This window comes from Myotis daubentonii, chromosome 3 (genome assembly GCF_963259705.1).
Source record: "Myotis daubentonii chromosome 3, mMyoDau2.1, whole genome shotgun sequence".
Classification (NCBI taxonomy): Eukaryota; Metazoa; Chordata; class Mammalia; order Chiroptera; family Vespertilionidae; genus Myotis; species Myotis daubentonii.
Window position 1 is genome coordinate 204,367,093 of NC_081842.1, and position 26,603 is coordinate 204,393,695.

The 26,603-nt window shown below is 39.5% G+C and overlaps 1 protein-coding gene across 1 annotated transcript in view; it reads right to left on the reverse strand.

Moving 5' to 3' along the window:
- Positions 1-26,603, reverse strand: part of MACO1 (macoilin 1) — a 62,759-nt gene that overhangs the window by 28,334 nt on the left and 7,822 nt on the right. Inside the window, exons 2-6 of the mRNA XM_059690760.1 lie at positions 18,953-19,094; positions 17,373-17,499; positions 12,725-12,848; positions 11,316-11,494; positions 8,710-9,211 (exon numbers count right to left, since the gene is read on the reverse strand). Of these exons, the coding sequence (XP_059546743.1) occupies positions 8,710-9,211; positions 11,316-11,494; positions 12,725-12,848; positions 17,373-17,499; positions 18,953-19,094 (1,074 nt within the window). The remainder of the gene's footprint in view (positions 1-8,709; positions 9,212-11,315; positions 11,495-12,724; positions 12,849-17,372; positions 17,500-18,952; positions 19,095-26,603) is intronic.

Below are 26,603 nucleotides of genomic sequence, written 5' to 3' on the forward strand. Positions count from 1 at the left end.
AGGGACCCCTAGCTCCTGGGACTGCCAGCTTCGACCGTGCCCAGCTCCCATCGCTGGCTCCACCCCTACTTCCTGCTATCACTGGCCAGGGCGGAAAAGGCACCTGATTCTCCGATCATGGCTGGGGGGCAGGGCCGCCTTTGCCCTGCCCCCCAGCTCTTAGCTTCCCCCTGGGTTTCCGATCACTGTCAGTGGCAGGGGGCTTCTTCCTGCTTTCCCTTTCGCCTCCCTGCATTGTGCCTACATATGCAAATTAACCGCCATCTTGTTGGCAGTTAACTGCCAATCTTAGTTGGCAGTTAATTTGCATATAGCCCTGATTAGCCAATGAAAAGGGTATCATTGTACGCCAATTACCATTTTTCTCTTTTATTAGTATAGATGGTTACTATGCAAATTGTCCCCTCGACAGGGAGTTTGACTGGGAGTTCAACTGAAAGTTCAACCAGGGGGTGAGGCCAGCCAGCTAACTTCCCGCAGCCCCTCCCCCAGCTGACCCCGCCCCTGATCCCCCCCCCACCCTGATCGGGGTCAGGGCCACTGGCCAACTGCCCATGACCCCTCCCCCCGCACCAGCCCGATCAGGGCAGGCCAGCTGGATCCCACCTGTGCACAAATTCATGTACTGGGCCTCTAGTCCCCTATCATCATCTACAATTGACTGTTTGGTATATACTATCCTATACTGTAAAAGCCTAATATGCTAAGTGTCCGGTCAACCGTCAGCCATTCAACCAATCAAAGCGTAATATGCTAATGATATGCTAAGGCTGCTCAACTGTTCGCTATGACGTGCAATGACCACCAAGGGGCAGACAGTCAACCGGTTGACCAGTCGCTTTGACAAGCACCGACCACCAGGGGGCAGACACTCCAACTGGTAGGTTGGCTTGCTGCTGGGGTTCGGCAGATCGGGACACACCCTGAACCCTCCTGCGGTCCCTCCCCGGCCCCAATCATGCACTGGTGGGGTCCCTTGGCCTGGCCTGCACCCTCTTGCAACCCAGGACCCCTTGGGAGATGTTGGAGAGCTGGTTTCAGCCCGATCCCACAGGCCAGGCTGAGGGACCCCACTGGTGCATGAATTCATGCACCAGGCCTCTAGTTTCAAATAATTTTCTGTATACATAAGAACTATATCCTCCCATATTTTGTAATGGGTTCATACTAAATAATCTGTTTTGCTACTTCCCCTTTAATAATTGATCTTTCCAATTACCTTCTTTTAAAAGGGTTTCTACCTTTCAAGAGAATCCTTTGTAACCTTCCCACTTAAACTACTGTGATTCCCACACTTAGAACTCTTCAGGGCCTTGGGGGAGGGCTGGAATGGTTCATAAAAGGCCATGCCCCTCCCCAAGGTACCTGTCCCAGGAATGCTCACAGGCTTTATTCCTGCACTGACTGCCGTGTCTTCTTTCTTCTCCATAGTCAGGTCTTGGCTTTGGATTCTAGTCCTGCTTTGTGTCTACAATCTTGGGCTCCATGATCTGAATCTTCTTCCCCACTTCCTGTTGTAACTTAGAACTAACAAGTTCATTCCCTTCCCTGCCCTGGGAGCTAAAAGCCAACCCCACCCACTCCTAACCTCAAACCAGGCCAGTACCCAGACAGCTCCCTACAAGGGAAAGGAAAGATGGATAGTTGCAGGAAGAACTGATGTCTCTTTGTTCTTCTGGTAAAGAACATTAGCCCTCAATTTTCCTTGTTGCTTTGAAATGCTTCTTAAGCTAACAACACAGGGGCTTCCTGGAATCTCTTCACTTTGCTCTTTTTCAGTTATTCACACCAAATTATACTGAATCTACTGATTATTAAAAATCAGTATTTTTGCCCTAACCGGTTTGGCTCAGTGGATAGAGCGTCAGCCTGCAGACTCAAGGGTCCCAGGTTCGATTCCGGACAAGGGCAATCACCTTGGTTGTGGGCACATCCCCAGCAGGGAGTGTGCAGGAGGCAGCTAATCGATGTTTCTCTCTCATCGATGTTTCTGGCTCTCTATCCCTCTCCCTTCCTCTCTGTAAAAGATCAATAAAATATATTTTTTTAAAAATCAGTATTTAAAAAATATGACCCTTTCTTTTCCATGATATATTTTTTTAAATATGTTTTTATTTTAGAGAGAGAGGAAGGGAGAGGGATACAGAAATAGAAACACTGATGAAAGACAGACATCCATCGGCTATCTCCTGCATGACCCCTACTGGGTATCAAGTCTGCACCCAGGCATGTGCCCTAACCGGGAATCAAACCATGACCTCCTGGTTCATAGGTCAACGCTTAACCACTGAGCCACAGTGGCCGGACGATATATCATTTGTGATTGTACATTAACATCTTAAAATGTGGGAAAACAAAAAATATGAAGTACTGTAAACTGTCTCCTGTTGTTTTTCCCCAAACAGCAAAACCACACTAAGTCAGAGGTTACACAGCAATCTCAAATGCTGGTAACTGGAAGATAAGATTACTCAGAAGTATAGAAGACTGAATACTAGTCAAACCACATTTGGGCGAGTCCAGTATAAGGGGAAAGATGGTTATTTTTTAGCTTTTGCTATCTTCATCCTCCCTTCTGAGAGAAACCTAAAATTATAAGACATGTATCTAAAAGGCTTATTAGACTAGAAAGTGGAATGAAGAGCAATGACATTCCCATCAGCTTAAATTAGAAAGTCACACACACTCATATCACAGCCTACTAAAACACAATACTCATCAATATACTCACCAATGAACTAGAACATTGTATTGTATAGCCTAATTATAAAGTATATTGGTATCAATCTATACGCTCCACAAATATAATTTCTCTAAGACCTAGATCTGGTAATATAAGTTAGTTCCTAGGTATGAGTATAAGTTAAAATACTCTTCGGTATAAGTGAATGAGTTAAAATTTCTTAAAGTACTTCTCGCCCTGACCGGTTTGGCTCAGTGGATAGAGCGTCGGCCTGCGGACTAAAGGGTCCCAGGTTCGATTCTGGTCAAGGGCATGTGCCTTGGTTGCGGGCACATCCCCAGTAGGGGGTGTGCAGGAGGCAGCTGATGGATGTTTCTAACTATCCCTCTTCTTCTCCCTTCCTCTCTGTAACAAAATCAATAAAATATATTTTTTTAAAAAGTACTTCTCTAGTCCTCTCCTCCCCCTAGTTCCTCTTTGAGGCAGGACCCCACGTTCTTAGAGATTGCTGGGAAAATGCTGATAAACATATTCTCTTTCCTACCTCCACTTCCCAACCCCACCAGGCTCTCAGGTCTCCAATAAGCAGAATTGTATAAACAAACTAAGTTATAAGTAACAATATTTTAGTATTTGAAATAACCAAATGAATTTAGAGAGAGATAAAAGAGCGAGTATTTGAGCATGTGAGCATTGTGGAACCCAAAGATGAGATACTGCCCACCACCCCCATCTCGGAACAGAAGGGTGGAAAGCCAGAGCTGCCTGCCATGCCCTAGCCAGTACCCACAGCATAACAGGGTCTCCTTGGCAGCTGGATCTGGAGTCTGGATGTTGCTTTATAAAGCCCTTTAATAAAATCTTTTTAAAAGAAAAAAAAAAAAGAGCGAGTATTTGATATACAACTTTTTCCAGATTTCAAATTTCCTCTGAACAACAGGCCCCTCTCCCCATTCCATGGCTTCAAATTTTCTTGGAACTTACTATCTCAGCCAAGTCCAGACCCCAGGACCAGAGGTCTTCCAAGCAGCCAATGATGGGCTCTCCTCAGGGTAAGTTATCCCTTGTCTTAAATTCTTCCAGTTCAGGGTTCTTAGGTCTGCTGCTGTCTACCCTTACAATTATCCCTAAAAGGCAAGTTCCATGCTCAGTGGGTCTAGCTGTCTGGACCAGACTAACTCCCAAGCTAGACCCAACCAGAGTTAAATTCCCAAGGGTGTAAGCTCTCAAGGGCGGGCCCCTTCTCTCCCCTTTTTTTAAAAAATATATTTTATTGATTTTTTTTTACAGAGAGGAAGGGAGAAGGAGAGGAATAGAGAGTTAGAAACATCGATGAGAGAGAAACATCGATTCAACTGCTTCCTGCACACTCCCTACTGGGGATGTGCCCGAAACCAAGGTACATACATGCCCTTGACCGGAATCGAACCTGGGACCCTTTAGTCCGCAGGCCGACGCTCTATCCACTGAGCCAAACTGGTCAGGGCCCCCTCTCTTTTGAGATAAGTATGCACTTGTGTCTTTAGCAGGAGCAAGACTTTTTAAAACACTCAGAACAGCATCTCTCTAGAAGAAAAATAAATGAATTCTTAAATTCTAAGCATTTCTTCTATAAATGTTAACCACTGGAGCATAAAATCTAGCTCTGGTGTCAACCCTTGAACCAACTTTATCTATATGTGCATTTAAAGCTAAAACTAAAATATAAAGCAGAAAAATGAAGGCGATCAATAAACTTCTATTAAGCAGCATGGTATAACAGAAAAGGCAGAAGTCAAGAAACTTTGGTTCTGGACCTGGCACCACCACTCGAACTGGGTCACCTGGACTAGCCATTAACCTTCTAAGGCTCATTAATTTCACTGCTCAAAAGGGTTGAGGAGGCTGGTGTAGATTTTTAGATCTCTTGCAGTTCCAGAAAAAAAATAATCATCATTCTAAATTCTACTCCGTTTTGTTGAATGCATTTCTACTAGGCAAACTGTGGATACTTTTCCTTTATGACTTCTCACCAGACATTATTCAAGTTAAATAATTGACATCTTATTAAAAATTAGCACTAAATATAAAAAAGGTGAATCTTCTGTCTTGGGTACCAAAAACATGGCATGGAAATAAACCAAGAAGAGACTTCTACTTTAATACTTCTATAGAATATGGAACACTTTACATTTTATACTCAAAGTTTTAAATTCTCTCTCTTAACCAGGAAAACTGAATCAAGTAACAATCACCAACAAAAAACCCCACAGTCTTGCAGCTGTATTTGAGAGGGAACTCTGTGCCAAGTGCAAACAAAACTGTTGGCTCTCCTGCCTGCAGGAAAGCAGCTCGGGTGTCCCACAGTGATCCGCCCAGTCTTAGTGACTGCTGAACGATAGCACAGACCCGCCATGGAATATTCCACATCAAGTGAAAATGAGGGTTAGGCTAAATTGGGAAAAGGCTTTCTATATGATTTAAGTGAAAAAAAAGCAGAACAAAAAACTACACAAACACTGTGGCCACAATTATATAAATGTAGGTGATGAAAATACAACATTTAACAGTAATTTGTGTCATAGTGGTGGGACTATTTTCACCTTTTCTCTACCTAAATTTTCTATAATTTTTTCACACCAAAAGTATTTTTTAAACCACCACTGAAGAAAAAAAAACTAAGCAAATCTCCTTCTAATGTTTTTGTTGTTGTTAATCCTCACCTGAGGATATTTTTCCTTTGATTTTTAGAGAGAGAGGAAGGGAGTGGGAGAGACAGAGAGAGAAGCATCAATGTGAGCGAGACACACTGACTGGTTGCCTCCAGCACAATCCCCAACCAGGGCCAGGGATCAAGGCTCCAACTGAGGTACAATCCTTGATGGAAATCAAACCCCAGACCCTTCAGTCCAAGGGCCAACAATCTATCCATTGAGCCAAATCGGCTAGGGCTCTCATTCTAATTTACATCGCTCTTTTCTAACCCAGCACTTAGTTGAAAAACAAAAACAACAGCAACAAAACAAAAAAACTGATCTTTCTCATTGCTTTTTCTGTTTTTGTCTAGAATTTTTTCACATGTCAGAATTAAAAATATTTTTGGCTACCAACACTGTAAGTCTGTTGCTAAATACCTTGGGTAAAGGATTCAGAAACCAAGCTGGCAGAATTCAAGTGATTTTGTAAGATATGTATTTCTCAAATCAAAAGAGGGCTTTGGCCTGGTTTTAGCAAATTCCAAACTTTTCCTGGGAAGGATCCTACAGGCAACACTTATTCCCAAGTTCTTTAACATGACCCACATTCCTCAACCTTAGTGATCTACCAGCATGTTTTCTGTAAAGGGCTAAATAGTAAATACCTTCGGCTTTGTAGGCCATTACAGCTACTTAACTCCATCACTGTCGTGCAAAGGCGGCCATAGACACTATGTAAATAAATAAAATGTTTTACCAAATCAGGCATTGGGCCCGATTTTGCCTGTGTCCAGTTGTTTGACACTTTTAATATATAGCGCATTAGAGAACATCCATGGAGCTTGGAGAAATAGAAAAAAGATCTGAAGGACTATTTGCCCTTTCTTAGGGAATGAACATCAAACCTTATTTTGACAGCTATAGTGATCTACAAGAATTCTCTTTGAACGTAGTATACTAATGAATTCCCGCCACCTAAGAAAAGCTACTGAATTGGTTCCTCAAATATAGCAGTTCTCAACCATGATATTGAGAAAGACACAGCTATAGAATGTGTTGCAATTAATTTACTACTAATAATACAGTAATGGCTTTCAAAAGATTTTTAAAAATATGTATTTAAAGGGGTAGCTCAATATTCTCCCTACAGCCAGCATGGACCTGCACACAACCCTGGGTGTGTCTGCAGCAGCAAAGGGCTAATATGCAGTGTCAGCCGTTTATGTTGCACCAGAAGGAGCCTGAGTCCAGCCCTCTCCATCTGAACTCAAACATGCTTAACTCTCTAGCTAACAACTCAAACATGTCAAGTTTGGATCAGTTACAGTCTTATTAATATTCATCATGAAGTCAAACAAGAGGAAACAGGAGAGAGCCAAGAAGAGCGAGAGGAAGTGTGATAAGACCTTCTACAGCCAAGCTGGATAATTTACTCAGATAGATAGTCTTCTTTTTATAAACTTTCATTGTTGTTCATCATAAAAAAAACTTGAAAATGCATGAAAGTAAAAAGAAAAAATAAAGCCTCAATACTACCATGGGGCAATAACCATTGTTATCATTTTGGTTTCTCTCCCTTCAAATCCTTTTCCTATGTATATTCTTTAAAAATTATTTTTAATAAAATTGCTTTCTACTTTCTTTATAAAATATTGCTATTAGCACTTTCCTATATTGTTTAATATGGCTCAAAAACATAATTGTTAATGCCTATATTAAAAGTCCATCAAATGGATGAACCATAATTTATTTACATTTATCCCCTACTGTTGGATATTTAGGTCATCTCATTTTTTATATTACATTAAAAGTTGAAAATAATCCTATGGAAGCTTATAAAAGTATTTAAATACAATATTTTCTACTTATGTATTTGATAGAAAGTATTCCCTAAAACAGAGTAATATTCTGGGACCCTTCCGATCAGGCACATCACATTAGTGACCACAGGAAGAGGCACGGGGGCACTGGACCCACACATACTGGAAGACTGACCATCTGAGTGAGTCCTTGAACTTCTTTACTGAAGGTAGATCAGGCAGTAGAGTCAATCAACAACCACAACTGAGGCCCAAGTGAGATGGTGTCATAAGACTGAGCCTTGACTGCTCTCTCTGCAATACCCAACAGAGGAAAATTGTTTTGAGTTGACTGCCATTATTAAAATTGTATCGGAGAAAGGATATCAAAAAGCTTGATATCAAAAGGATATCAAAAGTTTTTATTTATAGTATATAATAAATCTGTGGGATAGCTGAAATAAAAGGTCAACTAATTAATTGGTCTTTTCCCCATGGGCATCTACAGGAGGCTTCTCTGCTGAGCGCTTTCTCTACAAGCATGATGTCGTAACAGACAGATGGGGCACCAGCCTGACGTCAGCAACAACAGGGTGTGCTTCCAAAAGTGATGGGGCTATAAAATTTCAAGAGCCTTTCGCAGTAGAGCCCAAATATATTTCCCTTAACCTAGCCACCAATCAGAAATGAAAGAAATTAATAATCTTGTTTATATAAGTTAAAACACTGGAAACCTTCTCTCCTAGAATACACTGTCCTTACGCAAGCCAAAGGAGAAGGATTGTAAGGTAACTTTTAGAGGGAGTTACAATTGCCCTCTTCAGTTACACATTTAAAAAAGCTCTAGTTCAGATACCAGTTTCCAAATTAAAAGATATGAGGGTACAAGGAACACGGGTATTTTAAAGAATACACAAAAATATAAAATACAGCAAAATTAAGTCTGAGCCAGTCAAGGTAATACAACATTATTATTTTATTAAAGATGAAAAAAGGAATTATTTCTGGTTTAAATCCATGTCTAACACTGTATTTACTTTTAGAAAGAGATTATTTTCAAACCTAACTTTCCCAGAGTTATTTGGAGAATGATTTGCATTTTAAGTAGAAAAACAATCAAGCACAGAGTGGTAAGGGCAATTTTCCACCACCCTTTTTGGTATCTATCTGACAGAGATTTGCATCAACAGGACACACACTCTTCTTTTTGTGTCATGCCACAAGAACTTTGAATATGCAAAAAGGACAAAGACTAAAGATAAGCTTCTCCATAGCATTAGAAAATCAAGTTACATGTAAATATGTCAAATGTGAAAAGCAATCACTGTCCCTTCTTAAAACACTGGAAAGAGCTGGACTCAACGCTTCAGAACAGTGGCACCCGTGGCCAACAAACCCTTATGAAATAAACACTAAAATGTCAAATGCCGCAGTTTATAGTTATAGTATCTGATCACCAACAATTCCCACAGGCCCATATGGAAGTGTGTCTTTCAAGACCTAAGATAAGTTTATTGGAAAATGTTGGTAAGGACACAGCAGGCACACTTACCTTACCAGTGCGTCTGGTTTGCTTAGCTGGTTATTAGGAATACAGTTTTCCATTAAGTCTTTGTGTGTAGTTGGGCTCTTGCTACTGCATTTCTGCTTCTTCTCATTTTTACTAGATGAAGAAGGAATGCTCCCATTTGTGGCGCTGTGACTTCGAGGTGAGGAGTTCACAACTCCACTGGCATTTTTGTAATTTTTTGAGGAAGCAGTGCATGAGTCCTCTTTCAAGAGGTTTTCTGTACTTCCCACAAGATCATTATTTAACCTTTTACTGTTGATATGATTTTCCATATACTCAATTTCTTGTATTTTAGAGTCTACAGGTTGTAGAATATTGTTGTTATTTATTCCAAGGTTGTGTTTTTTGGCATCCTTGTCCTTTTCTTTCCCTTTTTCTCGGTATTCTATCTCTGGCAAAGTTGTGGAGAGTTTTTTGTTGGCTGGGATGCCTCCGTTGTGGTGTATAAGGATGGAGGAATCCATATCAGGTAATCCTTTGGCAGCTACAATACCAAAAACAAACCAACAAACAAAAAATCCACATCAGAATATTTAGTTGTATAAAACAGAAAAGACTGATTCAATAAACTGCATTATCTATGCTTAGAAACTCACATTAATCTGCAAGCTCATTTAGAAGCAGTAACTACACCACATCATGCTAACTTCAAGAAGCAAATCCAAATAAATTTGAGAAGCTGAATATTTAGAAAATTGCCATCTACATGTATAAAAGCCAAGCAACTGGAACTACAGGGAGACCAGAACGACTGGTCACTATGATGCACACTGCGGCGGCCAACAGGCCTGATCGGGACACTGATTGGCCCTCCAACCCTCCCACGGCCCCTCCCCCTGGCTGGCCCTGCCCCCATCAGCTCCCCCACCCCGAATGAGGGTGGGCCAGCCGGGGGCGGGGGGGGGGGGGTGTGGGAGGTTGGATAGCCATCCCAGCCCCTAATAAGCCCTCTCCCCACTGCCCCCCAGCTGGTCCGGCCCCATCGGGTCCTGATCGGGAGCAAGGCCAGCTGGCCAACTGACCGCAGCCCCCTGGCCCGCCCCACACCTGATCAACGCCCCCCTGGGGGCCAACCTCCTGCGGCCCTGTCCCCCCGCTAGCAGGCCCAGCCAATCTCCCAGTCCCTCCCCCTGGCAGGCCCCAATCACCCAAGCAGGGCCAGGCCCCGGGCTGGGACGAGGAACCAGGGGTGGGTGGTGGCGGATGCAGTGAGGAAAGGAGGAGGGGCGGAGGTCGGGAGGCAGGGAACCGTGCAGTGGCAGTGTGTGGGCGGAGAGGGAAGGATGAGGGGAGAGGTGGGGAGATGGGGAACTTGATTGGCCCTGATCACCAGCCAGGCCTAGGGAACCGACCTGTGCATGAATTTTGTGCACTGTGCCTCTAATCATTTATAAACACCAAACAAGCCACTAAAACTTTGCCTCAAAAATATGATGAGGATTTTATAATTAAATCCTACTTCATTTATCGGTCAAATCAAACTTGAGGTGAGAGGACACAAGCAGACCATATTCATAAGAAGCCATATTTTAAGAAATGTTTAGATTAAACAAACTTAATAACTTAATTGAAAACAAAGAGATTAAATGAAACAAAAGAAGTGTGATGTTACAATTCAAATCTCCTTTTTTTTTTCTTGACTCTAGATTTGACATAAGAAGTCTGGTCTGGCTGGTGTGGCTCAGTGGTTGAGCATCAATCTATGTACCAGGAGGTCATGGTTAACTCCTGTTTAGGGCACATGTCCAGGCTGCAGATCAATGATTCTCTCTCATCATTAATGTTTCTATCTCTCTCTCCCTCTCCCTTCCTCTCTGAAATCAATTAAAAAAAATTTTTTTAAAGAAGTCTGTATCATTTATTAGGTATCTTATAAAACATTTTCTATTTCAGGTCTACACATTCCAATTTGTCAAAGTCTACTTAAAGAGATATTTTTGCACCACACCAGAGAATAAGATTTGGCATATATCAACTACAAATATGACCCCTAACCCTAACCCTAACCCAAACTTTCAACTATCAAACCAAAGAAAACTGATACTGCTGTAAATTCATCTATTGAATTAATTATATGCTCATTAGAGAGGTCCTTATAGAAAAGGTACCATTTAAGTTCCACATGGCATTATATGAGCCATTTAAAATGGGACTTTTCCATCTTTGCTCTATTCAGAAAAATTTTGACTTATAAAACAATTCTGTTTATTTCTCTATCTGACTTATACTTTGATTCTTGGTTTGCTTCAGGTACAAACTCATACATTTATACATACTATTTTGCTACTAAGAATGAATATTTTAAAATATTTATAACAAAATATAAAAAAATAAGCTATAAAAATAAAAAATAAACATATTTAAAGGTACATGGTCTTCAGATCCTAGGTAGGGAACATCACTCACACTCTATATTTCATGATCAAACAAAGTAATGGCCCTAACGAGGAATACCAGAAAACAGGAAATCCTTGATAATCTTCCAAAGTCCTAGCAACTTTTCCAAAAAATATAAATAAATAAAATTGTACTGACAAATAAAATAATGACTAACCTATTGAGCCAATAGCTTTAGGGTAAAGACCTACCTTCCTCAGACTCTTTGTCTTGCTTCTGTAGCATCTGCTGCTCTGGGGGTAGGGCTTGTTGAAGAAGCTGCATGTAAAATTCGTTCTCTTTTTGTACTTCCTTTTGCTTCCTTAACCGCATTTTGTAGCTTACATAACTTTTGAAGCCAAAGCCCAAAGTCACCACAGGGTACCCAATACTAGAGAGAAGACAATCCAGCCAGTAATTGCAAGTTAAAAACAAAAGAACACGTGCATCATGCACATGAGGACACCTATGACTGAAATTAAGAAATAAACTCTAGATGATGATAGTTGAGCATTCAGCAAACACATAAATAAATGGGATGTCTGCTGTGGAAATCAGAAGCAGTTGGTATGTAGAACAAACCCCCAGGGAACAGTGGGACCATTAGACCATATGAAGCTGCCCATTAGAGTTGGCATTCTTCAAGCTAACTCAAGAAGTTACCACAGTGATTGCTGGATACAGTGGCTACTGTTGTTGATTAACATTCAAGTGCCTTGTGCAATATTAGAATTTGGGCATCTGTATGCTTTTAAGATCTAACAGGGTAGGGATCATAAGTCAATATCATACGTGTTAAAAAATCAAAAGGACATCATTTGTTTTTTAATACCAGAAAACAGGCTCAAATTCAAGTGACTAATTTAATATTCTTGCTACCTGAGGGAATAAAAGTTGAAATATTTTCATTTAACTCATCAGTCTGTTTCAAAGCCTCTGCAAATACTGTCAAAACTCATATTATACTTCATTAATTTTAAAACTTATCAGTCTCTGGAAAGCAATGGTAAAAAAAAATAGCCTCATGTGAGAATTAACAACAAAAAAAGTTTCATGGTTAAGGTTAAATGAATAAACTATCTTAATATTAATTTACATTTTAAAAGAAAAAATAATATTCCTTTAAATAGTAATAATATTCCATTAAATATTAATATTTTCTTGCTTTTATAAATCAGATAAGAAAATTATAAATTCATTTATGCTTTACGAAATAGCCATATATTTCATCAAGACTTTTTAGGAGCAATACCTTATCATTATGAAAACAGGTAACATTTATCAGGTACCTATGTACTTGGCATTAAGTGAAACACTTTACATACATCACTTCATTTCATCTTTCCCATATCCCCATGAGACAAGTCCCCAATATACAGGTAGGAGAACTAAGGCTTAGAGACAGTGACATGCATGTTCAAGGCAACAAAGCTGTTAGGGGACAGAGCTGGCATTCAAACACTCATTTGCCTGAACAGAGAGAGCTCATGCTCTTTGCCACCATGTTATGTGGTCTTCTGGGTTCACATAAAATCTCTAAGAAAAAATTTACAATTGAACTTACCATTTACATTAAAAACACTGAACTGAATTACAGATTAAGAATATACATAATACTCACCAGTGAGCAGCAAATGGACGACAAAGGTCTACATGAAAATTTTTGAGATCTTTAAATCTAATTGCTGCTTCAATATAAACAAAGAGTATCCAGAGGGACACTGTGGGCAAACACACTCCTCTTTCTGTGGAAAAGCAGCAGAGAGACAAGCATCAATGATACACTAACTAACAGAACAGATGGGTTGTTTGAAAGACTGGTTCAACTACAGTTACTTTCATTAAGACTTTCAAACAATTAAAAAGCAATTTAATACAAACTGAAAGCTTTTATATGACAAAAGATGCTATGGAATCATAGGAAGAAATAAAAGACAAACATTCTGGCAGAAAATATTTACAGTATATGTAAACAAAGGAGTTATAGCCCTAACATACAAAAAGCTCCTATAAATCAACAGAAAGGCAATGATTATAAGCCATAAAAGAAAATACATAGATGGCTAAAAAGCATATAAAAAGAGGCTCAATTTCACTACTGATTAGGGACATACAAACTTTAAAAATGAGATTCCTTTTTTTAACCCATCAGATAAGCATAAATTTAAGACATGTAATCGTATAGGGAGGGTATGAGAAAGGGTTCATTCTCATACTTGGCAATGATATAAATTGAGGCAAACATCTTAAAAGGCAATTTGGCAATATAATTAAATTTAAAATACTGAAACCGTTGACCTAGAAATTTCAATTCCAGAAATCTACCCTACAGAAATATAAGAACCTTGAGATAAGTATATAAGAATATGCACTGTATTATTATTTGCAACAGTAAAAAAATAGAATTAATTAAAATGTCCATCAATAGGAAACTGTTTAATTTTGGTTAACTTATATAATAAAATATGATGCAGTTTTCAAAAGAATGAAGATCTGTACTAATATGAAATATGTAAAAAAATAAATTATTAAGTACAAATGCGCTACAACACAAAGAAATTTTTCTGACACTGAAGTACTATTTAAAAAAATTTTTTTTCTTAACTACAAGCTCATATTCCCTTTGTAATTAAAAACAATTTCCAAGGAAGAAAAAAGCAGCTTGCAACAGAATAAGTTGCAAATAAGAAATGATTTTCACTGGTTTTAGAATCAAAATCTGCAGCGAGATCCATCTTTGTCAGGATGTGACTAATAATGGGGTATTTTATAAAGAGGGACTACATAGGCATGAGGTCCAACCACTGTGGGAAGAGCTCCTTTTAGACTGTATAAGGCAAGCAAGTTACAAAAGAGAGACTAGGGGAGAAAAATCAGTGACCTAAAGCTTTTTGCTAAGGATCTTTGGGATGAAACAAACAAACAAATAAATCATACAATTTTGGAACTAGAAAGAATATCATTTAGCCCTACTTCCTTATTTTACTGAAGAGTAAAGTGAGGCCCAGAGTTTATACAAATTGGTCCAAGTTTACAGAGATAATACTAAGTCTGCTTCTAAGGAGAATAAACCTAAGTTCCCTTAGGCCTAGTCCATAAAGAAGGAAAACACTCCCAACCTCTGTGAACGTAGCTAATAGACTCAATCATTCTTATAGATTATACAAAAAAAGGTACTTTTACAATATAGGAATACAGAAGCAACCTTTAGAAAAATGCATCTTCATATTAGTTTCAAAATAATTTATATTCCCAACTGGCCAGTGCGGCTTGGTTGGCTGGCTGAGCATCGGCCCGTGCACCAGGAGGTTCTGGTTCAATTCCCAGTTAGGGGACATGCCCTGATTGTGAGCTCAACACCCAGTAGGGGGCGTGTAGGAGGCAGCCAATTGATGTTTCTCTCATCAATGTTTCTATCCCTCTCTCCCTCTCCCTTCCTCTCTCTGAAATCAATAAAAACACATTAAAAAGTTATATTCCCTATTCCCTATATTAATTTCTAAGGTTATCATAAATATAATAAAAAAATTACATTACAGAAAAAAATAGAAAAATTTGGACAAAATATCTGTATTTCTAAACCTATCAAACAATAAAATAAAATTATGTTGAAAATATTTTTGAACAACAGTCATGTTGTACATACAATTTTGTATTCTATTCCCCCCCTTTTAACAGCAAGGGGAAAAATTTATAATATAATATTCTTTTGTGGCAATATATAATTTCATCAACCATTCCTAATATTCTTAAGAAAGAATTTTACATTTTAACAACTGGGGAAAAATTAATCCCAAGTTATATAAACTGCACTCATGTTTGTTAGAACCAATAGTAACACAAAGTTGTTTTGTTTGTTTGAGCTCCAATCATTCCTAATTAAAACATACTTAGCAGCTTAGCTATTCCGACATACATTTCTGAGCCTAGGGCTAAAGAGAGGCCAGTATCACTTATGACATTAGCTTCATTGCTGCCCTGTGGGTCACCCACCAAACTCGTTCCCAGTAGATTCTATTAATAGTTATATGAGTAGTTTTTTCTTAACTACTGAGACATTATTAAAGTAATTTAGGAAATCATTATAGTTCATCCGAGTCACAGATTATCTGAGCTGGAAGGCTCCCTTAAACATTATCTAGATTACTCTACTTTCATATGACAAAGAATAAACTGAGACCTAGAGACAGTGACTACTGTAAATGGTAACTCACTCAAAACAGGCCCAAGCCAAGGAAATACAAGGAAAAACTGGTGTGTAGGAAAATCTCTTTAATTAGAGGAAAGCACACTCAGAAACCATCATGCTAGCTTGTAAAGCAAGTCATATATGAAGGAGTGAAGATGGAGATGGAGAAAACCACGCTCATGATGGATACTTTAAGTAACAGAGCTGAACTGCGTCTTCTACATGGGCCAGCACCACCCTCTTAGTAACTTTGAGAAGAGGATGAATGTTGCTCCAGAGAGCTTTTATTAGCTGGTGTTCCCTAAGTGGTCAAAATCCTACAGGTTGCAGCTGGTCCTAAGAATCAAGTTTCAGGCAGCTTTGCAGACAAGTTAAATGATCACATCCCTATGCATCTGATGTTCAGTCTTTGACAGTGGAGTGGAACTGTCAAAACATCTCATTTCATCTTAATTTGAAATATCAGTAAGAAGAAGGGAGGTGACTGTGTAACTTCAAGTCAGAACATACCTGAAACAATACATTTTGGTTAAAAGAACTACTAAGGCCTCATTGGTGTGGCTCAGTGGTTGAGTGTCAACCCATGACCTAGGACAGTGATGGCGAACCTATGACACGCATGTCAGAGGTGACACGCAAACTCATTTTTTTGGTTGATTTTTCTTTGTTAAATGGCATTTAAATATATAAAATAAATATCAAAAATATAAATCTTTGTTTTACTATGATGCAAATATCAAAAAATTTCTATATGTGATACGGCACCAGAGTTAAGTTAGGGTTTTCAAAATGCTGGCACGCGAGCTCAAAAGGTTCGCCATCACTGACCTAGGAGGTCATGGTTTGATCCCTGTTAGGGCACATGCCCAAGTTGCGGGCTCGATTCCCAGTGTGGGGCGTGCAGGAGGCAGCCGATGAATGATTATCTCTCATCACTCTCCCTCTCCCTTCTTCTCTCTAAAATCAATAAAAACATTAAAAAAAAGAGATAAGGATTCTTAAAAAAAACAAACCCACTAAGAACTAGGGAGATTAGGATGATGAAGTGCTTAAAATAACACACAAGGAAAAGTTGATGAAACCAGAGATGTTTTACCTCCAGAAAAGAAGACTTGAGAGGATATGACAGTGTCTTTAACTCTCTAAAGAAATATTAATGTGGATGGAGGTTATACCTATTCAGTGTGGCTCTAATGCAAGGAGGTCCAATATTTGGCCTTGAGGAGATGACCTGCAGCTCCCCTGAAATTTTAATGAAATTTAAAATTTATATCCTCTAAGTCAGATCAGTAAGTCCAAAAACAGTTAAGACGTACTAGGTCAAAAGTATAAGGAAGAAAATTCTGGCTCAGTATGAGAAAGAATTTTCTATTACAGATGCCCCAAAACAACAGTAGTACTAGTAAGTGCCTTGTCACTATAGGTTTTCAAACAGAGACTAAATACCATGTGTGAGGAATGCTATACCAAATAAGGCTTCAACTAAATGACCTCTGACTTCCTTTCAATGCTGAAACTCCCAGAACATTTTTCCTATTTGGCACATAGCTGTCTTCAAGCCTACCTAAATAGGACTCACTCTGACTTAAAAAAAAAAAAAAAATGATGATGAGAGCCCTGGCCAATTTGGCTCACTGGATAGAGTGTCACCCTCAGACTGAAGAGTCCCAGGTTCCATTCTAGTCAAAGGTACGTGCCTTGGTTGTGGGCTCGATCCCCAGCCCTGGTTGGGGCGCCTGTGGGAGGCAGCCAATCGATGTCTCTCTCTTCCTGTCTCTCCCTCTCCCTTCTCTCTCTCTGAAAAATCAATGGAAAAATATCCTCAAGTGAGGATTAACAAAACAACAACAAGATGATGACAGCAGTAACAATCGAGATATCAAGTCATAAAGGCTTAAACTTTTGATTTAATAATGAAAAAATAAAACATATTTTAAAGGTATATTATAATCTATTAGGAAAAGGGAACTTTAAAATGTCTACATTAAACTGAACTCTAAATAATTTATTTAAAGATTAATCACATTTAAGAAGTCTGAATCTAAGATTTTTGTCCATCTAAGAAATCATGAAGACTTACCTGTGTGCCATACGTACTGAACCCATACATATGTGCTAGCAGCAAAAAAAAGCCATTGTATGGGGATGAACAGCAGACATATGATATTTGACGTGAATGCTACACAAACAAAAAACACTGAGAAGGCCTAAAGGGAAAAACAAGACAAAATAAGAAACACCTCTTAGAACCTGTTATTTTCAAACAGAGATTATTAAAAATATGTTGGACAAAATCTCTGAAACTACCATGCAATAACTACAGAGCAAGTTGTAACAGGAAATTTTAAACATTTAAAATCAACCATATAAAAAGTAGTGTTAATTTAATGTTAAAGAATAATCCTGTTTATGGCCTCAAATCATGAAGAACTGGACTAAAACAAATTGAGGTTGGTTCAAGTGAGTTCACTTGGACTCCACAGGTAGGTTACTAAAAGAACTAGCATTTTAACACAGAAAAATCTCCTCTCTCCTTACAATACATTCCTAAAGAGCCTCATTCTTAAAGGGTAGGTTGCTGGAGCACATATGAACCAAACTAAATAATAAGAATTATGCTGATGTTAGTGATTTTACTAACACAGCTTTCCTCGGGACACACTTCTACCTATTACCAATGGGACATGAGCTCAAAACCATCTTTTCAAGGCATAGATTTGCTTTGACCAAAGCACTATGCCCAGGTAGAGAGAATTATAAGTTTAAGATGTGGCTATGGAACACAACAGAACTAACTATAAGACCTGTGCCCTTGCTCTAAACCAGCAATTCTCAACACATGGTCTGGGGATCTCTAGGGGTCTTTCAGCAAGTCTTCCAGGTCAAAACTGTTTTCATAATAATACTAAGATGTTATCTGTCTTTTCTACACTCATTCACTCAAGGGTATGGTGGCGTTTTCCAGAAGCTACATGATATGTGATATTGCAATCGACTGAGTTCAGAAGCAAATATGAAAATCCAGCTGTCTTCCATTAAGCCAGACATTATATAATTTGCAAAACTGTAGTCGATCTTCCAATTTTTTTTGTTTTGGAAAATATATTTATTTTTCATTTAAAAATGTAATTTGTATTAACAGGTAATAAGTTTGTTATTATTTTTAAGTGAATTAATAAATACTTAAGTTTTTGTTTTAATTTCTAATATAATAAATATGGATTAATGTAACCCTCATAAATAAAAGCTCTTTGGAGTCCTCAATAATTTTTAAGGATGTAAACAGGTTCTGAAACCATAAAGTTTGAGAAGCACTGCTCTAACTCTAAGCCAATCACCAACACAGTGACAGGGGCTCCAGAAACATTTTAGAGTAGGATGGGGTAACTACTCTTCCTCCACTACTCTGCCTTCCTCCGGGAGTCCTCCTTCCCTCCCCTTCTTTTCACTGCAACGGTAGAGGAGGAGGGATTATTAATTTGATCAATGGGTTTAACAAAATAGCCTTAGAGTCAGTTCATGGACTCTATTTAGCTCAGTACAGTCCCCTAAGTATTACTAATAAAATCTACTTTAAACAGTTTCATTACCAGTTATTGAAGATTTTCTTGGAAGGGTTATTAAATTCATTATACTTGAAAAACGTATTAATAAACATACCAGTCCCTGGTATCTGAAGGAATCATAGACGCTTCTGATGAAAAGCCAAAACGGCCACAGGTATTCAAATCTGAACTCCAGGACAAAATCTGCCAGGAGGACAAGTGCCCACACTACCAGAAATTTCAGGTATAAAAATGTACTGCAAAATATAAAAATAAATAGTTAATTCACAGTCATCTGTGAGGAACTAGAAAGAGAAAAATGCACTGTTTTGCTTAAAAGAGACAAAAAATATCTTCATATACCATGAAAACAATGGAGATGTTGCCGTGGGCCATCTAAAATTTCAAAGCTCTGGTATTCATTCGGAGACCCACAACTATCAAAATAAAATGACCAAATTATGCTTAATTCCATTTAAGGTGGGAAAAAATTAAATTTTACCATTATTTTAAAATGTGCTGTCTGCCTTCAAATACCACAACTCTCAAAATAACAGCTTTCAAGCTGCTGAAGGCTTCACATTTGCTGTTTTCCTACCTCTCTACACCTGTATGAAGTCTTTGAAATTGTTTATGCACATCCCTACATGCTTGAAGAATTCTGTCTTTTCCCCCATTTCTCCTCTTGCCTCCCTATGTAGTTTTCATCTGCATTAACCAAATTAAAAACAAATGACTTGCCATGGCAACTGAGCTTGGCTTTGATAATTTCCTAGGGATATGGCTGCTCCATTCTTCGTAAGCTGGGTACTTTGAAGTGACCTTTGTTTGGTTCTAGTGGCTTTACAGATTTGCTATCATATTAACAAATGTCACTGAACATGTAAAATGCTGTAATAAAAATAGAACAGGTTTTATTTAGTAAATCCTTAAAAAACAAATGACTTCCCAAAAGAGCCAGAAACCAACTTAGGGAGCAGATGCCAACACTAAGGGCTGTGAGGGCACAAAAAAGCATACATTAAAGAAAAAACCCTGAAGTGTCCCGGCCTTGCTCTGTAAATGTGTACTCCCAGTTCCCTCTGGACTTACGTTAAATAGAAACATACTCTGATAAGCCAGTCAGAACACATATCTAACCGCTGCAGAGCTCAAAACAAGGTAAGGGCATGGCTTAAAAAATATATTTTTCATGTCCATTCTGCCAGTTCATTAACTGTATAATAGATAATGGAAGCCTTCAGATTCTACCCATTAATAAACCCCCAATTCTAGGTCCTTAACCCAATTCTAGAGCAGGTTAAATTTAGGTATTTTTAAAAAAAGGTTTTCTAGCCCTGGCTGGGTTGATTGGAGCATCAGTCCATACACCAAAAGGCTGCAGGTTCAGTTCCCAATCAGGGCACATATGTAGATTTCGGGTTCAGTCCCTGGTCGTGACAGGTACAGGAGGCAACCGATGGATGTTTCTCTCTCACACAAACACACACCTCTCCCCCACCCCCCCCCCCAACCTCTCTGCGTCCCTCCACTCCCTCCCCCTTCCTCTCTTTCTAAAAATCAATAAAATGTGTCTTTGGGTGAGGATTTTTTTAAAAGGCTTTTAAAAATATACCGATTGGAGATAAAATTCACTTTGACTTGGCCTAGAGCAGTGGTTCTCAACCTTCTGGCCCTTTAAATACAGTTCCTCATGTTGTGACCCAACCATAAAATTATTTTCGTTGCTACTTCATAACTGTAATGTTGCTACTGTTATGAATCATAATGTAAATATCTGATATGCAGGATGGTCTTAGGTGACCCCTGTGAAAGGGTCGTTCAACCGCCAAAAGGGTCGCGACCCACAGGTTGAGAACCGCTGGCCTAGAGCCTTGCATGGTGTTTTGCAATACAAATATTCCAATAATGCCATGATTAAATTAGCTGTTTGAATATATACCAGTAACAACAAAAATCAAGACTTTTAAGAAATAAATTTGAAATAAAGTAAGATACAAAAAAGTATATACCTCTGGAGGAAACAACAAAACCAGGATCCACCATTGAGGACTCTTTCTGTGCCCTCTGAAGCTATACAGGGAAAGATGTCAAGAACAGACACATACGACCCTCAATAATACAGTACCATAATGATATCCATAATTTGCAACTAGGGTCAATTTCTAATACTAATTCTTGGTAGACCTTTTGGGCTTGATAGTAAATAAGTTTCAACTAAGAGGTTTACTGCAGAATAGAGGAACCCAAGGTAAACCAGAAGAACACAGGCTTGAATCCTAAACCCAGCCTTATAGTTTCATTTCACTAGAGTCATGTTAGCCAGATGAGAACAGGGCCCTCACTCTCACCCATTAAACCCCATCACTGATCCAGGGGAAAGCAAGGCATATTTTATTAGAAGGAACAACTGAATCATGCAAGCATTCAGGAGCACAAATATAGTTTGTGACTAGATTGCCAAGCTACTTGGCTTTAAAACTGAAAGGCTTTTTTTTTTCTTGTTTCTAGGTTTTAAAGAAGAAATAATAGCCGCTCGTCCATGTTTTGAAGGCATTTAAGAAACAGCATGGAAATTGCCTGGCTGGTGTGTCTCCGTGGTTGAGCATCGACCCATCAAACAAGAGGTCACCGGTTCGATTCCTAGTCAGGCTCATGCCTGGGTTTGGGCACATGCAGGAGGTAGCTGATTGATGTTTCTCTCTCATCAATGTTTCTATCTCTCTTTCTTCCTCTCTCTTAAAAAAAAAAATCAATAAAAACATATTAAAAAAAAAAAGAAATAGCATGGAAATGTATTTACTTCTCTGATGAATCGTTTTTTCCATGGGGCTGCCTTTGGAATGTAGCTGTACCTCATCATGTCTGTAGTCAGACTATTCTCCAGGTGGAAAAGGTAGAGTACTACCAACTGTTCCTGCCCCACATGCTCCCAGGCATGGCAGGATCCCAGTCTGACCGGCAACATTCCATGCCACTACAGCATCATCCATAGAATGGCAGCCTATTGAACACTTTTAAAATACTCAATCATTTATGCCGAAACCAGTTTGGCTCAGTGGATAGAGCGTCGGCCTGCGGACTGAGGGGTCCCGGGTTCGATTCCGGTCAAGGGCATGTACCTGGGTTGCGGGCACATCCCCAGTGGGAGATGTGCAGGAGGCGGCTGATCGATGTTTCTCTCTCATCGATGTTTCTGGCTCTCTATCTCTCTCCCTTCCTCTCTGTAAAAAATCAATAAAATATATTTAAAAAAAATTTAAAAAATACTCAATCATTTAAACCTAAGGCAACACAAAAATGATCATCTTTGTTACAGTGACTACTCTTTTTCAACTCAGTAACTTCAAGGGGATCCCCTTTTACATATTTCATTTCTTTTCAAATAAAGACTTGCATACCTTTGATGTTCCTTGACACCCAGTTCTTACTGAGTCAGTTTAGAAGGAAAGTTGATTTTTTACAAACATATGCCATACCCTCAGCTTTTCTCAGTCTCCCCTTTTAGGTGGGCCTGCGTCTAAAAATCAAGAAGCAATCTAATTGACAAAGTTGATTTTACTCTAGAACGAATCTTGAATTCTACGAATTCAGTCTTAGAGGGTTTTTAAAAGTTTATTATAGTTGCCTGATTCGGTATTCTCTTAGTCCTCTTTATTAGTAAATTATGTCTATTGTCCTTCTATAGGTTAATATACAAAAGTTAAAAGATAAGTAACCTAAAACGACTGCTCATTACTGTAGAACCCCTAATTCCTTTCTTTAAATGTACTGAAAGTCATATAATTTTGCCAAATCCAAAAACATGACATTCTAAAGGGTGAGAAAATTAGACAGGATTTTAAGTCATTATAACTTAAATATTTCTTTTAAACCACAAAGAACCAAAATCTGTGGGACACAGTGAAAGCAGTCCTGAGAGGGAAGTTCATAGCTCTACAGACCTACCTCAAAAAACAAGAAAAAATGGTAATAAATTATCTAACCCTCCAACTTAAAAAATTACAAACAGAGCAACAAGAAAAGCCTGGAGTAAGCAGAAAGAAGAAAATAATAAAGATCAGAGCAGAAATAAATAACATAGAGACAAAAAAAAACACAATACAAAAGATCAATAAAACCAAGAGCTGGTTCTTTGAAAGGATAAACAAGATTGATGAACCTCTAGCCAGGCTCACCAAGAAACAAAGAGAGAGAACCCAAATAAACAAAATCAGAAATGAAAGAGGTGAAGTAAAAAAATACTATGAACAACTCTACTCCAACAAACTGGACAACCTAGACGAAATGGACATATTCTTAGAAAAATAAACCACGAAAAAAATATGATTAAATAGAAAATACTTTATACATACAGTTCATAATATAACATGCTAACTTGATGTTACTTTAATTCTATGATCCAAATAAATTTACTAAGAACTATAAAACATCTTGAAAAAAATTTAAAAGCATAACTATAAGAAAAAATATTTCTCATAATAACATATGAAAGAAGGGCAGACCAGTGATGTCTTTTGACAGTCTTATAAGCTTCTATTTTGGGTGCCAGAGAAATAAAAAAGAGACATGTGCAATAGGCTTAATGGTGGTGATTCTTTCAAACTGGATGCTAACTATAAGATTCCCCTTTTCCCCATTTTATTTCTATCTTGGCCATTTGAAACTTTTTTTTAACCTAAATCTATTTAGCAGTACCCTCCATCTATGGATTAATCATCTATGAATAACAAAAAAGTAGTATTAAATGTTCTTTTTCCAAGTCAAGTGCACTTTCCAGGTATCTTTAGTTGCTTGTCACAGATCATTTTTAGAGTCCACATAATCACCACGGGGTGGCCATCAATCCTCAGTGCCTGCCTGACCTTTTCCCTCAGCAGACTAATGACCATTTAGTTCACTCGGTCCTCACGACAGAAATGACTCTGTGGAATATTTCACTGGCTGTGCTAGTGAACATTTATCTCAATCCCTAGCTTTCCCATCCTCTGTAATAGCAACTGTGAAGTGCTTTTAGCTTTCTGTGGTAGCAAGATAACTTCTTACACCAAACGGTTTTGTCTTCTGTTATCAAATCTCTCTCCCTATCGGGCATCACCTCTAGAATATTCATCCAGCCTCTTATTCAACTGGTATTCCTGTTTAAGTCTTATAATGTGTAAACATAGTCTTGCTACTCCAAGTGTGGTCCATGAACAGAAGCACCAGCATCACACATGAGCTTTTAAGAAAAGCAGTATTTCAGGGCCTACCCCGGGTCTATTTAATCTAAGCCTGTATTTGAACCAGATTCTCTAAGCCATTTGTGCATACATTAAAATTTGAGGCCCTGGCCATGGCCAGGTAGCTCAGTTTATTAGAATGTCGTCCTGATACGCCAAGGTTGCTGGTTCAATCTCCAGTCAGGACACATACAAGAAGCAACTAGTGAATGCATAAATAAGTGAAACAACAAATCTCTCTTTCTCTGTCTCTGTCTCTCGCTCTCTAAGCAATAAATAAAAATTTAAAATAAATAAATAAATAAAATTTGAGAAGGTCTACAGTATAAACTTCTCGTTGTCATGGAACTTCCACTGAAATCCACAATGTCTGAAAAAGAAGACAGTGATCTGCTCAGATAATCAGACTTATCTCCAAACTGGTAGTTGTACTTCCCTTAACTGGGAACATTCGATTGTTCGGGGTTAAATCTTCCATTTTTCTACATTTCTAAGTCACAAAGAAAATCCCTACCTAAGTACAATTTAAATTACAAGGTACACTTTCATTACTCCTCATCCTTCAGCACACACAGAAGCATCGCTTCAACAAAGCCCTCCCTGACCCCAAAGCAAAAATAGTTACCCGATTATATGCTCACATCACATGCTGTGCCATAAGAATATTTAATCAGTTATAATTAAATAATATTCTGTGTAATTAACAGTTGAAATGTAAAGTCCACAAGAGCAGAGGAGCTGCCCATTTTGTTCCCTGCTTTCTCCGCAGTGCCCAGCACAGTACCATGCACGCTGCAGGAGCTTAACAAATACTTGTTGAACAACTGATCTGCAACGCATAGAGTGTTTAGAACTGCCAGTAGGGCTTTTATCAAAGTACACTTACAATGAAGGTAGAGGGAGAGATGATGCATAGGTGACTGGGAAGGGTGCCTAACAAAGCAACATGAACAAAGATAACAAATACAGATTCTGCCTGAAGGATTACCAAGCACCTGCTACCAATCTATTCTGATTATTCTTCTTTAGGAAGAAATGAATCTAATCAGCCTTGTTCTGGATGCCGAACTATCACTCCAGTTGGCCTACCTGCCACTGGTTCTGACTAAGTAGGGGTTCTCAAAGTGTCTTCTATTAATCCTGACATTAAAGAAATCTGCAAAAATATAAAACATTACTCTTCTCATGGATTTGTTGTTATTTTTATATAAACTAATAACTGTTTTACATTGTTGTCTTAATTTCTAATACAGTAAAATGGTGGACTGCAGAAAGTTGTGTCTGAGTCTCCAGATGAATTGGACTAAAACTAGTGCTGCATTCTGCAACCACATCCTTGTGTAAAATCCAGAAAAGAGAAGCAGCCTGAGAAGACCTAAGCTATTCCATATTTCTCTTTTCTATTTTAAGCCTCCGGCAGACTGCAAAAAGAACCTTTCTAGAGTCAATTACACATTTACACATACATACACACAAACTCATACATATACATACAATATATATGACAACAAATCTATCAGTGTGAAGTATGTCCAATTTAAAAGGAAAAATAAACCTAGAATGGGTCACTATAAAAGGTTTTAACAATTGTGTGGTATAGTACTTTTATAAAAGACTAGGGGCCCGGTGCACAAAATTCGTGCACTGGGTGTGTGTGGGGAGGGGAGTGTCCCTCAGCCCAGCCTGCCCCCTCTCACATACTGGGAGCCCTCAGGCATTGACCCCCATCACCCTCCAATCTCAGGATCGGCCCCTTGCCCAGGCCTGATGCCTCGGCCAGAGGCATAGACCCCCATCACCCTCCGATCGCCTGATCGGCCCCTTGCCCAGGCCTGACGCCTCCGCCAGAGGCATAGACCCCCATCACCCTCCGATCACCTGATCGGCCCCTTGCCCAGGCCTGACGCCTCCGCCAGAGGCATAGACCCCCATCACCCTCCAATCGCCTGATCGGCCCCTTGCCCAGGCCTGACGCCTCCGCCAGAGGTGTCAGGCTTGGACAGGGGACCCCCATCTTCCCCTGATCACTGGCTCTGGCCCCCGCCCAGGCCTGAGGCCTCTGGCCCAGGAATCATGCCTGGGCAGGGGACCCCCATCTCCCTCTGATCGCTTGCTCCACCCCCCGCCCAAGCCTGACGCCTCTGACCCATGCTTCAGGCCTGGGAAAGGGGACCATCATATCCCCCCAATCCCCGGCTCCGCCCCCCACCCAGGCCTGATGCCTCGGCCAGAGGAGTTGACCCTCATCACCCTCCGATCACCAATCACCGGATCGGCCCCTTGACCAGGCCTGAGGCCTCCGGCAGAGGTGTCAGGCCTGGACAGGGGACCCCCAGCTCCCCGCGGTTGCAGGCTCCGCCCCTGAGCAGGCCTAACGCCTCTGGCTGAGGCGTCCGGCCCGGGCAGCGGGGACCCGCAGCTGCAGCGGCCCCACGATTGTGGGCTCCGCTTTAGGCCCAGGCAAGGGACCCCTAGCTCCCGGGACTGCCAGCTTCGACTGTGCCCAGCTCCCATCGCTGGCTCCACCCCTACTTCCTGCTATCA